This window comes from Helianthus annuus, chromosome 4 (assembly GCF_002127325.2).
Source record: "Helianthus annuus cultivar XRQ/B chromosome 4, HanXRQr2.0-SUNRISE, whole genome shotgun sequence".
In the NCBI taxonomy this organism is placed as follows: Eukaryota; Viridiplantae; Streptophyta; class Magnoliopsida; order Asterales; family Asteraceae; genus Helianthus; species Helianthus annuus.
Genome location: NC_035436.2, coordinates 2,040,439 through 2,054,061, shown reverse-complemented (window position 1 = coordinate 2,054,061; position 13,623 = coordinate 2,040,439). Strand labels below are relative to the sequence as shown.

The window sequence follows — 13,623 nt, the reverse complement described above, 5'->3', positions numbered from 1 at the left end:
ATAATGCCCCTTGCTGACTGTACTGGCACGTGGCGGAAAACGCCCTAGGGTAAGGGCATTATTCACCCAAACCAGTACACATGGTCTTATAAACTTATAATATACTCTTAAAACTCACTTATTATTTGTTTTGTGGGACCTGAACGGTAACTTTGTTAAAGATAAATATAAGGTGTCACTAAGATAAGAGGCCATCGGCTTTCAGGACCACTTTTAACATAAAGGTTCCACATTTAGTGACGACTCTTAAAACATAATATTCACAAGATGTTAAAAACAAGTTTTAAAAAATGCCATCAGATTTTTTTGGGTCATTTTGGTAGGTTTGAGGCATCAGTTTTTCACAAAGTATATATACGTTGCGTATAGACCTATACGCAACGTATATAAAGGGTCAAAAAGACAATGTTACCCCTGTTTTTGGCTGCGTATAGCCCCCAATGCAAGGGTAAAATGGTCTTTTTTACTATACGCCGTGTATAGCCCTGTATGTGGCGTATATATGGGGCAAGTTTGGTAAATAAAAGACCATTTTACCCCTGCATTAGGGGCTCTACGCAGCCAAAAACAGGGGTAACATTGTCTTTTTGACCCTTTATATACGCTGCGTATAGGTCTATACGCAGCGTATATAAACTTTGTGAAAAACTGATGTGAGCTCAAGAAAGGAGACCATGTATATGTTTGGAGGATGGTACTAAGTTGCAAGCTATTTTTAATACAGATTCATGATCTAAAACACACGGGCCCAAGTGTATGGATTCTTATCGACTGTTCACTAGAAGAATAATTAGATCACAGGATTTGAAAGGCACTTTCATTTCTTTTTCCTCCATATAATTTTCCCATTTATATGTACTATATATGAATACAACTTTGAAAGCATTTTAATTAACAAAGATGGATCTATTTTCCCAGGAAATCGAACGATCCGAGCTCAAGAAAGGAGACCATGTATATGTTTGGAGGATGGTACTATTATACAATCACCATGGTCAGTTCAAGTTTCTGTGTTTCTTTTATTCATTTGCGGTTGCTATAGATTTAATTTGTAATAAGAAACATACGTATGCATGTACATGTGCAGGAATCTACGTCGGAGATGGTAAGATTATTCATTTCGTGGACCCAAGAATGGATGGAAGCTTTCTTTCTTCATCTTCATCATCGAGCTCATTAACTCGTTGCAGGATGTCGTGTTGTGGGTCAGAAAAAGTAGCTGGTAGTGGAGTACGAATGTCTTGCATAGATTGCTTCATAGAAAATGGATCATTATGCCGATATAAATATCAAGCAGAAAAGTGGTTCGTTGTTTTCAAATTAAGACGCGGAACATGCACAACCGCAAGATCAGATCGACCAGAAGAAGTCGTACATAGGGCCACTTATCTGTTTGAAAATGGGTATGTGGAGTATGATCTGGAGGACAACAATTGTGAAGATTTTGCACTTTACTGTAAGACTGGTCTATGGAGCACTAATAAAAGTACCCAAAAGAGGAGCAGCCAAGTGATATTTGATCTTAATAAAGGCATTGTTAAACTTAGAGAATTGGGCGTTCGTAAGGATGTTGTGAAGGTGCCTGTGGAAGAGCTACGTTTATTCGTCAGTAGGCTGTGAATTAAGCTTTCATAAGTGATCAGCTCCGGATGAGTTCCAAGGTAGTTATGTAAGAATTGTATTGTGTATTTGTGTCTGTTTTATTACGTTGAATAAATATGTGATTTCATTGCTAAAGCCTGTATAATCTATGGATATTTAAGTTGAGTAATTAGCTAGTTGAGATTTAAAAGATTTGAGTATATAATAACAGGGAACACAAATACAATTCTTGGAATTTGCTCTCTAAATTTATTGTTCTGAAAAATAAACTCCAAACTCCGATCACTAATTGTTGTCGACCACATACAGGATCAGATGATCAACTATATATAGTCTCAATTTAGACTATTACAATTAGACTAAGATACTTAGAATTATTAGATAGATAATTACACTATTAATTAAAACTCTCTACAAGGGGAAGGTTCATTTGAGAAAAAAATTAAATTAAGAAAAAAACAATAAAGGGTACAAATGTAAAACATTAAATAGTTTTTCTCTCAACTCATTTATTATTATCTTTGACTAATTAATTAGTCATAAACACTATCATCCCCCACACTTAAATTTTTGCTTACACACATCAAATTTAACTTGCACGTTTTGAAATTTATTCTATATATTTATCCTACACAGCTCGTAATTCACCCTACACACCTCGTAATTTATGTTACACTTTAAATTATATTTTTTTTGAAAAATATGTTTTTTTTTTCAATAAGTTACAAATTTAATATAGTTATCTATTAAAAAGGAAGACTACCAATTAATAATCTATCTAAGTTTACCAATATACTCTTACACTAATATTAAATACAAAATTTAAATGAAGTAAATTGACGCATTCTTATTGGTTAAATTTTTTTCTTTTTTATTCTTACTAGAAATTTCTTCTCGTTTGAACCCTTCACCTTTCTACGGTTATCTCTAATCCTGATAAACTCGGAATAAAAATAATGATGATTATCACCAACCCCATATGCTCGGTTCTGGCCCACCCGACCCATGTGCTCGGGTCGAGAATTATCCTCCACACATAAAGCACCTGGTCAACTCTACTTTTTTGCACTCTTCATTATCTTCCTTGCCATTCCTATGGTGTAAACAAGTCGAGCTCGAACTCATCTAGGTTCGAAACTCGAGCTTGAGCTCGTTTAACTTATACATAAGAGCTCAAGCTTTGTTTCTAAAGCTCGAGTTTACCTCGTGAGTAGATTTTCAAGCTTGAGCTTGGCTTGTTTATTATTTTTTTAAATACACTTATATTTTACTAGTTTTTATATAACATAATATAGGTACATATATATTTATTAATTAGTTATTGTTATTATGATTTTATAAATAAAAATTATATTCATATAAAAATATATTAAATAAAAATGAAATAAATAATTGGCTCATGCGCCGGCACGAACTCGATAACTAAAGCTTGGACTCAGTCTTGTTTACTAAACAAGCTTATTTTTAAGCTTAGGCATGGGCTCGAGCTTATTCAAACTCGGCTCATGCGAGGTTTTTTTTTTAAATGTTTTCGAGTAATTTGTGAGTAGCTCGGTTCGTTTACACTCACAAGACCCATGACGGAATAAGGAGAGCAAACCAGGCAAATAAGAGAAAAATGTGGTTATTGTGATTGTATGGTAACTGTATACAAGTTTCGGATCGATTCGGTTGAATTTGAATAGATAAACGAACATATTCAATAAATAAACGTGACGTGAGCGAACCAACACAGTTGACCCGAATAACTTAAAATCGATAATTTGCAGCCCACTAGTTTGACCCGCCTTTGTTAATATCTAGCCTAGGATTTATAAGAGCAGCCCAAATTTGATTACATTGTCGTTCAAACCGAATTAATGACAATTTTCAGCCCAATTAAACTTTTGGCCCAATAGTTTAATTAAATCTCAAAAGTCTTCATCCCACTTATACGACTTCAGCGACTTAAAGGTCCTCCAAACCAAGGCTTCATTTTCAACTTTAGCCAAACCTCCACATTTCTGACTTGGACTTTAATTCTGGTGAAACTTCTAGATTCTGACTTTGACTTTAATTCTGGTCAAACCTCCAGATTGACTTTCGATTTCTGGTCAAACTTTCCAGATTTCGTGTTTCTGATTCTTGTTCTGATCTTTGGTTTATCAAATTGCTCTTCATTTGTTTTCCGTAGTTAAGTTCAAAGGTTAGAATGGCTGACAAGAAAGAAACCAATGCTGAGTCACGTATTGCTAACAACTATATTGGTATTCTTCATGGTTGACTTACCGACAACAAAGTTGACGGGTCAAATTTCATTGAATGGAGCAAAATTGTTCGTATTTATTTACGAAGTGTTGGGATGGTTTCTCATCTCACTTCTGATCCTCCTACAGATGATACTAAAGATCAGTGGCTAGAAATTGATGCTCGGTTATTCCTATTTATCAGAAACTCTATCGACACTTCTGTCACTTCGCTTATCGGTCACTGTGAGTATGTTAATGGATTTCTATATTTTGGGAAAAGTAATATGTCCAGAATCTACAATATTTGTAAGTATTTTCATTGAGGGGAACAACTTGATCAATCACTGATCACTTATTTTATGGAATTCAAGAAGATGTATGAAGAGTTCAACTCTCTTCTCCCTCTTAGCATTTAGGCCTGTAAACGAACCAAACGTTCATGAACTTGTTCGGCGGGAAGTTCGTTTATGTTCGTTTATTTAATAAGCGAACGAACACGAACAAAAAAATTTGTTTGTTTAATTAAATGAACGAACATGAACACACATTGTGTTCGTTCATTTATGTTCATGAACATTCTTTTATGTTCGTGAACGTTCGTTTAAATTTTAATAAATACATAAATAGTTATATTTATATAAGGGAAATTGGCCTGTAATAATCCCACCTAGACCTTATTGGCCATTAATAATCCCACCTCAGAATATTCCCCCCACCAGTCCCACCTTTCACATATTTTTTCTACAATGGTCCCCCGTTAAAAAAACTTAACGGAGTTAAGCTTTTTTCCAAATTACAAACAGATTTTTTAGGGCTTTTGATTAGAACGAGGATCCGAGTCCATTGATGTAAAACTTGTTTCGAAACGGTGCTCCTAACGATGAAAACGGCGCTTCAATTCGGTTGTTTAAATTTCCAGTTAACCAAAATCAAGTCGCTTGGAGCACCATTTCGAAGTAAGTTTTACATCAATGGACTCGTATCATCGTTCTGATCAAAAGCCCTAAAAAATCTTTTTGTAATTTGGAAAAAAGCTTAACTCCGTTAAGTTTTTTTAACGGGGGACCATTGTAGGAAAAATAGGTGAAAGGTGGGACTGGTGGGGGGAATATTCTGAGGTGGGATTATTAATGGCCAATAAGGTCTAGGTGGGATTATTACAGGCCAATTCCCCTTTATATAAATATTCGGTTTTCTGACTACTTATATAAATATAACTAATAAGTATAGCTATGAACCCTTATTTAGATGTGTTTTCGGATGAAATGTAATATATTATACTTGTTTCTTCAATCATGTTAAATTATTCAGTTATTTTTTTTATGTTCGTTAGTGTTCATTTATGTTCGTGAACTGTTCGTTTAGGCTTTAAACGAACGAACATAAACGAACACGAACATGCCTGATTTCTTAATGAACGAACACGAACAAAAAAATGTGTTCGATTATATGTTCGTGTTCGTGTTCGGTTAAAGTTAAATGAACGAACATCAACATGCCTATGTTCGTGTTCGTTCGGTTCGTTTACAGGCCTATTAGCACTGATGTGCGGACTATGCAAACTCAACGGGAACAAATAGCTTTGTTGAGTTTCTTAACCGGCCTACGAACAGAGTTTGATGCTATTCGATCCCAGTTTTTGAATGAAACTGCTATTCCGTGTCTTCAGGAGACATTTGCCCGTAATCTTCGTCATGAAGAAATTCCATCAGTTGCACCTTCAACTCATAATAGTACCTTAATAGGCCGAGGAAATTCTCAGGCAGCAATCTAATCTAAGTTTACATATATAAAGAAAAAAAAGGGATCTATGGTGTATATTGTTTTGTTCCCGTCTGAGTAACCGGTTATTTGTGTTCTATTCGAGTAATCGAATGAAGTGTTTTTGGTTTGATCAGTTTAGGTTTCTGTCTCCGGGTTTCATTCTGGCTCTGAAAAGGTTTTCAGTTCTAATCTTTATACCAGAATTCGGGTAAATATCATAGCATTGACACAGCCATTCGGTTCGATCATAAGATCGATTTTGGTATCCTTCTGGTTCGATCTTTCCCCCATGAGATCGGCTAAATACTGTTTTGGTGATGGATTTGTGCATTATAAGTTGATGGTTAGTTATAAGCAACCGTTCGGGTTTGTTTCTGGTTCAATCCCACTTCGAGTTCGTGTTTAGTTTTGAGCAGCCATTTAATCTATCTCTGGTTCGATCCCCGTTTGAGTCAGTGTTTAGTTTTGTGCAACCATTTGAGTTGGGAGTCGAGTTGCATTTGGATTGGTGATCACTTAGTTAAGTTTTAGGGGGATTCAGGTTGCATTGGGTTGATGATCACTTTGAGTTGGGAAGTCAGCTTGCTTCTGTCAGTTTTCGTGTTTTCAGCAATTAACCATCATGTTGTTGCTCATGGGGAGTCTTATATCCAAACCACAAGTGATCCGATCAGTTATGTGATCATTGTATTGAGCAACCACATGTTGTTGCTTAGGGGAGATGTAGCATTTTGTGTGTGATCATTTCTTTGTATGGTCATTTTGGGATTCGAGTTGGTTACACTTTTACTTTAATAAGTGATGAGTGTAATCTATGTATGGTGGGTTGCTTGCTTGGGTTACTTAATTCCTTTCGACTTCCGTTGCGCCACTCTGTACTGAAGATTGACACTTCATTGGTCCAAATTTGTGTGGTTCAGTTTATCTCCAAAGTAACAACTTCGCTGATGCTATTCATTGTGATGATGCTACTTGTTGGTGTTAAGATATGATGTGAGTTATTATTGATGCCATCAGGCATCAGGTTCCCACATTTAACTTTGTTTGATTAGGTTATTTGTTTGCATCTTGTTCGATATGTTGTTCTCGGTTTGAATATTCAAACAGTTTAAGTTACTCTTTGGAGAGGTCTTGTTTCGCTCCACCAATTATGGCTCTGTTGCTAGTTTTTTTCTAAACTAATGTTGGTGGAAAAACTATTTATCAAAATAGTGTTTTTTTTTTTTTTTTATTTTGTATTCACCATTTCTTTCTTTAATCAACAAATTAAACTTTATTTATAATTCTATTAAATTAATCAAATATCTATTTTTTATTCTTTGATTATTTACTCCCTCAATGCATTGCTTCAATAAAAAAATATACGATGGTAGCAATTCGATTCAGCTACTATGATTTGATTCCAATCTAATCCCCATAGCAATTTATCTAAATTTACCGGCTACGTTGCTAAATTTATTCAACCCAGTTCCATGGCTACGAAGTTATAGTTTTTATATATATATATATATATATATATATATAGGGTAAAGTTCTTGTACAAATAATCTTAACATACTAAACATACAAATTGAAGGAAAACTCAAAAAGACATGGTGGCATTTTTGTAATTATCAATAACTATCAAAGTTACTCTACAAATATACCTAAAAAAACCTAACCACTCCCCCCACCCCCAAAGAAAACCTAACCCCCCCACCCCCCCCAAAACTTAAAAAAAAAACCGACCCTCCCCCACCCCCCAAAAACCTAAAAAAAAACCTAACCCCCCCCCCCCCAAAAAAAAACTAAAAAAATCTAAAAAAATCTAAAAAAATAAAAAACACAAATTATTTTAATTTTTTTTAACATTTTTTATTAAAAAATCGCTACTTTTAGTAGCAGCAAAAAAAAAAAAAAAAAATTTTTTGCTAACGAAATGTAGCGATTTTTTAATAAAAAATGTTAAAAAAAAAATTGTGTTTTTTTAGGTATTTTTGGTTGTAACTTTGATAGTTGGTGGTAATTACAAAAATGTCACCTTGTCTTTTTGGGTTTTCCTTCAATTTGTATGTTTAGTATGTTAAGATTATTTGTATTTGATCTTTTGCCTATATATATAATTTGCTTAAGAATTCTATGAGTACGTAGCTTTAGACTATTATCTATTGAAACAACAATGAATTTATTATTATATGCTAGAACTTTTAAGAAAAAAAGTTGTTGAATAAAAAAATGTTATCCTAGAACTTTTAAAACCCACAATTTCCATTGATAGTGGTTAATCCAAAATTCCTAATGTGTTACTTAAAGAGAATTTAAGCTGCAAAAATTGAGCTGAATCTAATGGCATCGTGGTAAAGATACTGATTAGAGACCTTCAATGGTTAATACGAAAAGAAAGTGGATGGCATAATTGAACAACCAAAAACCTCGATGGCGGAACCGAACAACAAGAGTCGAAGGTAAACTCATTAAACCGAGTTGAGACACATTGAAGAACCGACAAAAAATTGAATCATCTATTTGGTTAAAAGAATAACATCCCAATAAAAACAAAGAAATAAAAAAAATACCTACGTTTGTAAATATTTTTTCCACTAACACCTAGTTAGAAAAAAACTGAAAAAAAAAATTAACTCACAAAATATGTGTTCACAAACGTAAATAATCTTCATGCCACGAACGATTCGTTGATGTTTGATTTATTTAAAGAGCTAATGTTGATTGAAAATAGAATTATTGCTAAAAAAATATAAAGAGTTGATCGGAAAAATCAAAGAAATGAAAAGAATACTAGATTGATTGAAAAAATATAAATCGTTAAAGAATAAAAAAATATTTACTGGATTAATTTAATAGTGTTATAAACCAGACATTTTAGACTCAACCCAATACTTATGGGTTTTAGGGTTTACACTTGTGTTTACCTATATATTGTAATGTTGAATAGAATGAATGTGAATAATTCAGTTTATCTCTATTTGTCTTTGGTTTTTATCACGTTATCAGCACGAATTGACTCTTCACGAAAAAATTACCGGCGTTCTTCAACATCAGGAATTCATCAACATCACTTTTGGATTCAGATAATTGCCGCTCATCAAATCCGGGTACACTATAAATTTTTCTAGCAATTTTTCGTTTGGACTTTAGAACATATTAGGACTGCCCTATTTTTGTGATTTAGGACAGAAACGAAATCAAAAATATCACAATCCATTAACGTTTTTTAGAATCGAATACACAATATCCAAATCACATTTTTTTTCGTTAGTCTCTGCTTGTTGTTTCAAAACTGCAAAAGGTCAAACTCCTTTCATTAAAGTCTCAACAAAAAAAAAACAAGAACGAGAACCCTTATCAAACATCTAAGATAAGAGACGGCCAGACCTAAGATTCGCAGAGTGCCCTCATTTTTTTAAGCATTTGTAGGCCCTTCCTTTTACTTCAAATTATCAATTTTTCCAAACCCAAAAGGCTATAAAGTATAAACACCAAACACCGGATCGCTTTCATGCGGATATTTTTCTAGACAAGATTGTCCTGCCACGAAAATACCCTACTTTTAAGGATTTGCAGAAAGTTTTATATTAATCTAGGTTTAGTATACTGAAAACTAAACTCCTTTAAATAACACATACATATGAATTTAACATTAATTAATACACGTAGCCTACTAACACAATTATCACCGGCCACGGTTCCTACCGTCGCGCATAACAATCTCTTACCCGAGAATCTTCCCCCGGCGATTCAACTCACCGGTTAACCAACGCTACAATCATCCTCCTCATCATCATCATCGATGTCAGTTCGGCACATTCACCGGCAGCGACGACGCCGATCTCCGGCTGCTTAACCGTCGCCGGAGATAACGATTCTTTGGAGATCCGGTGGGTTCTTCCAGCAGATTCAATAAAATCACGGTTGATCGACTTCTAGATCTGCTCAAACCCTCCTCCACCACATCGCGACATGAAGTTGTGGTCCGATGACGGAGTCGCCGGAACTCCGGTGGTCTTTTATTCGCAAGGTTTACTCAATAATCGTAGCCATACATTTGGGATGTGAATCTGATGATTTGTTTTTTTCATTTACTATGTTATCATGGAATATAGCTGGATAAATGATACATACAGCATATAATATATTATGTTGTAAAGATTCCTTACAACTTTTAATTAATGAGTTTATTATATACGTTAACTAGGTTATTGTCTCGTGTAATACACGGGATGAATCATAATTATAATGTGAAATAAAAAAAATGTTCATAATATAATCTAAGTATATATAATATAGAGTAATATGCAGACCAAATACAAAATAAATATTGATGTCTGTATAGCCATTGATAATAATATGATCTGTTATTTGTTTTAGGATTTGCCATAGGAACTTAAAATTTTATATCACTACTAATGTTTATTGTGACATTTTCTTGTTCAAACGTAACGTGTCTGATTTTATTTGATAATAGATTATTCTGACAGGTTAATATTGGCATAATATTATATTTTCTACCATCCAAATATAGTTTCCTCACTTTCGCTATTATTAACATTAATAAAAGGTGCGCTCGTATTCAAAGCTATAAACCAATATAAATAGTACGAAATAATTACTTTTATCACAATTAGTAAGGAAACCAAGAAAAACTATTGATAACGTAATAGTCCCATACCATTTGAAAGGTCTGAAAAGAGACTTTTAGACAGATAAAAGTAATGTAAATGAATAGACAAAAATTGAATCAATAAAACCAATTAACTATAGTTGAGAAAATACTATGTATAGTGTAACACTTTACATGTACAATTGAACCAATGAAACATATATCTAAGTGAAAAAATAAAAATAAAGACATGAGACACCATACGACAACTAAGTAAAACTAAATTTAAAAAAAAAATTATGACATTCTAAATGTGAAGATACCTTTCACAGACCTCTACATCTTAGTTTACATAGGAAAAAATATGTATGTTAAGAGTTTACCTTGTTTTAAAACACATATATAAAGAAACTTGATTTGGGACATATGTCATTCAATGAGAGCATCAATAATTTATTGATAAATTTTAAATTAAAAATATTTAAATATTATATTAAAATTTTATTTTGATTTTAAATCTAAAGTCTAAAATGTGTTTTAATATAGTGAATTTGAAGTTCTAAATTATTAAAATTTGTATTAACTGAATTTACCGTTTTAACCTAAAGTGGCCCCAAAAATACTAAATTGGTAATTCATGGGTCCCTAAACCCAGTAATAACATTGTTACGAATATCAATTTTGAATTATGATACCATAATAAGGTGAAATAACATTTGATGTAATATATTAAATATTAAATAATGATTTTTTATATTCTTGACCAAACTTTAATTATTACAAAAATCTAATTTGATTCTAGGAGGGAAAGTAAAACTTACGAAATTGATTAGATAGTTATTGATTTTATGGGTTTTTGTTTAATAATTTCAAATCAAAACTAAATCCATAAATTATAGATTAGATTTAAAATACATTTTAGACTTTAGATTTACAATTAAAATAAAATTCTAATATAATATTTAAAACTTTTTAATTTAAAATTTAAAATTTATCAATAAATTATTGATGCCCTCATTGAATGACATGTGTCACAAATCAGGTTTCTTTTATTATATAGTATAGATAATTAATAAAATTTAAAGTTTAAAATATAGATATGGAGGCAGAATATTATGTGGATATTTTGTTTTGCGCTAATATTTTGGGTGGTAGATCTTTATATAACAGTAATTGATTATACATCATAAATAATAAATCATACACCCATTTAAATTCTGAAAATGAAAATCATTCTAAAAGAGTTCTTTGAAAATGCACCAATTCCGATATAAAGGAACCCAACGAGAAAACGTGTTAAAAAGAATTATTATATAATATCAACAAATTTGGTGTGATCTTATTTTTAATAAAAAAATAATACAAACTCATCACTACACATGAAAATTGTCTTCTTGAGTAGAACCCGAAGTTCTAATTATAAAGAACCCGAAGTTCTCCTATAGTATCCATTATATAAAAAGCTAAAGCTATGGCATTCCTTCGTCATCATCTTGATGAGGACCTGAAGAGGGAATACCTTACTGTCGAGGACCCTCTCGAGTTATGGAAAAACATTCAAGAAGGATTTGACCACCTGAAGTTGGTCTTACTCTCTAAAAACTCACTATGAATGGGTTCATTTAATTCATTTAAAACCTAGTGATTTTTGATTCAAAATTGTATGATGTTTTTATCATACTGAAACATGCAATTTCTTATATTTAATGTGTTTTATTATTTCCAGAAGAAATATGTATACCAGCTCCAGCAGAGCTATTATTGGTGATGAATGTCTGGTAGATAGCGGTAGTACTAACACTATTCTGAAAGATATTAAATTTTTCTCTGAGTTGTCTCCGGCGGAGACACCCATTAGTACTATATCTGGTGTCAGTAACCTTATCGAAGGCTCCGGCAGAGCACACATAACATTATCTTCGGGTACCAAATTAACTATTGATAATGCATTATATTCTAGTAAATCCAGAAGAAATTTACTTAGCTTTAAAGATATTCAAAAAAATGGTTACCACCTAAAAACAATATCTGAAAATAATATTGAATATCTTCAAATTACTTCAAACAAAAATGGCCAAGAAACAATTGTTGAACAATTAGAAGCCTTATCCTCTGGATTATATTGTACTAATATCAATCCTATCGAATCATACATGGTGAGTAACCAAAAGTTATTAGATAAAGACACATTCAATATATGGCATGACCGTCTAGGTCACCCTTGTAGCATAATGATAAGATGAATAATCAAAAGTGCAACTGGGCACCCTCTCAAAAAAACTTAAAAGTTTTGCTACCACAAGACTTATCATGTGCAGCATGTTCTCTGGGCAAACTTATAACTCGGCCCTCACAAACTAAATTGATACATGAAACCCCATCATTTTTAGAAAGAATCCAAGGGGATATTTGTGGGCCTATTCATCCTCCGTGTGGACCATTCCGCTATTTCTTGATCTTAATAGACGCATCCTCAAGGTGGTCACATGTGAGCCTTTTAGCTACTCGAAATGTAGCATTTGCCCGACTTTTAGCTCAAATCATACAATTGAGAGCCAATTTCCCCGATAATCAAATTAAAAACATCCGGATTGATAATGCAGGAGAGTTTACATCTCAAGCTTTTAATGACTATTGTATATCAATTGGGATAAATGTTGAACATTCAGTACCTCATGTTCACATACAAAACGGTTTAGCTGAATCTCTGATTAAAGATTACAAATAATCGCTAGACCACTCTTAATGAGATGTAAATTACCATCTTCTGCATGGGGTCATGCTATTTTGCATGCCGCTGCACTGATTAGATTGAGACCAACTGCTGGTCACGAATACTCCCCATTACAACTGGTCTCCGGACGAGAACCAAGTTTGTCCCACCTTAGAATTTTTGGTTGTGCAGTATATGTACCAATACCTCCACCACAACGTACTACAATGGGACCCTAAAGAAGACTGGGTATCTATATTGGTTTTAACTCCCCGTCCATAATTAAATATTTAGAACCAATGACGGGAGACATGTTTACAGCACGGTATGCTGACTGTCATTTTGATGAAACAATGTTCCCAGTCTTAGGGGGAGATAAAGACAAAGAAAGACTGGTAACACAAGAAATAACGTGGAATGCATCATCGCTATCAAATCTCGACCCCCGAAGTGGTCAATGTGAATATGAAGTCCAAAAGATTATACATTTGCAAAGAATAGGGAATGAATTACCAGATGCATTCACAGACACAAATAGAGTGACAAAGTCACATGTACCAGCATCAAATGCACCTGCTCGAATTGAAGTAATCCCAGAAGCGATTACTATACAACGAAAGCGTGGGAGACCAATCGGTTCCAAAGACAAAAACCCACGGAAACGAAAAGAGCAAAGTAACGCAGTTGGTGAAAACTTACAAAAGATTATAAGTGAAACC

At 33.2% G+C, this 13,623-nt stretch overlaps 1 protein-coding gene across 1 annotated transcript; it reads left to right on the top strand.

Moving 5' to 3' along the window:
• Window positions 1-878: 878 nt before the first annotated feature.
• On the top strand, window positions 879-1,835 carry LOC110934274. The gene is made up of 2 exons (XM_022177444.2): window positions 879-994; window positions 1,088-1,835. Exons 1-2 carry the CDS (start codon window positions 901-903, stop codon window positions 1,618-1,620), a joined length of 627 nt encoding a protein of 208 aa, XP_022033136.1. The 5' UTR covers window positions 879-900; the 3' UTR covers window positions 1,621-1,835.
• The last annotated feature ends 11,788 nt before the right edge of the window (window positions 1,836-13,623 follow it).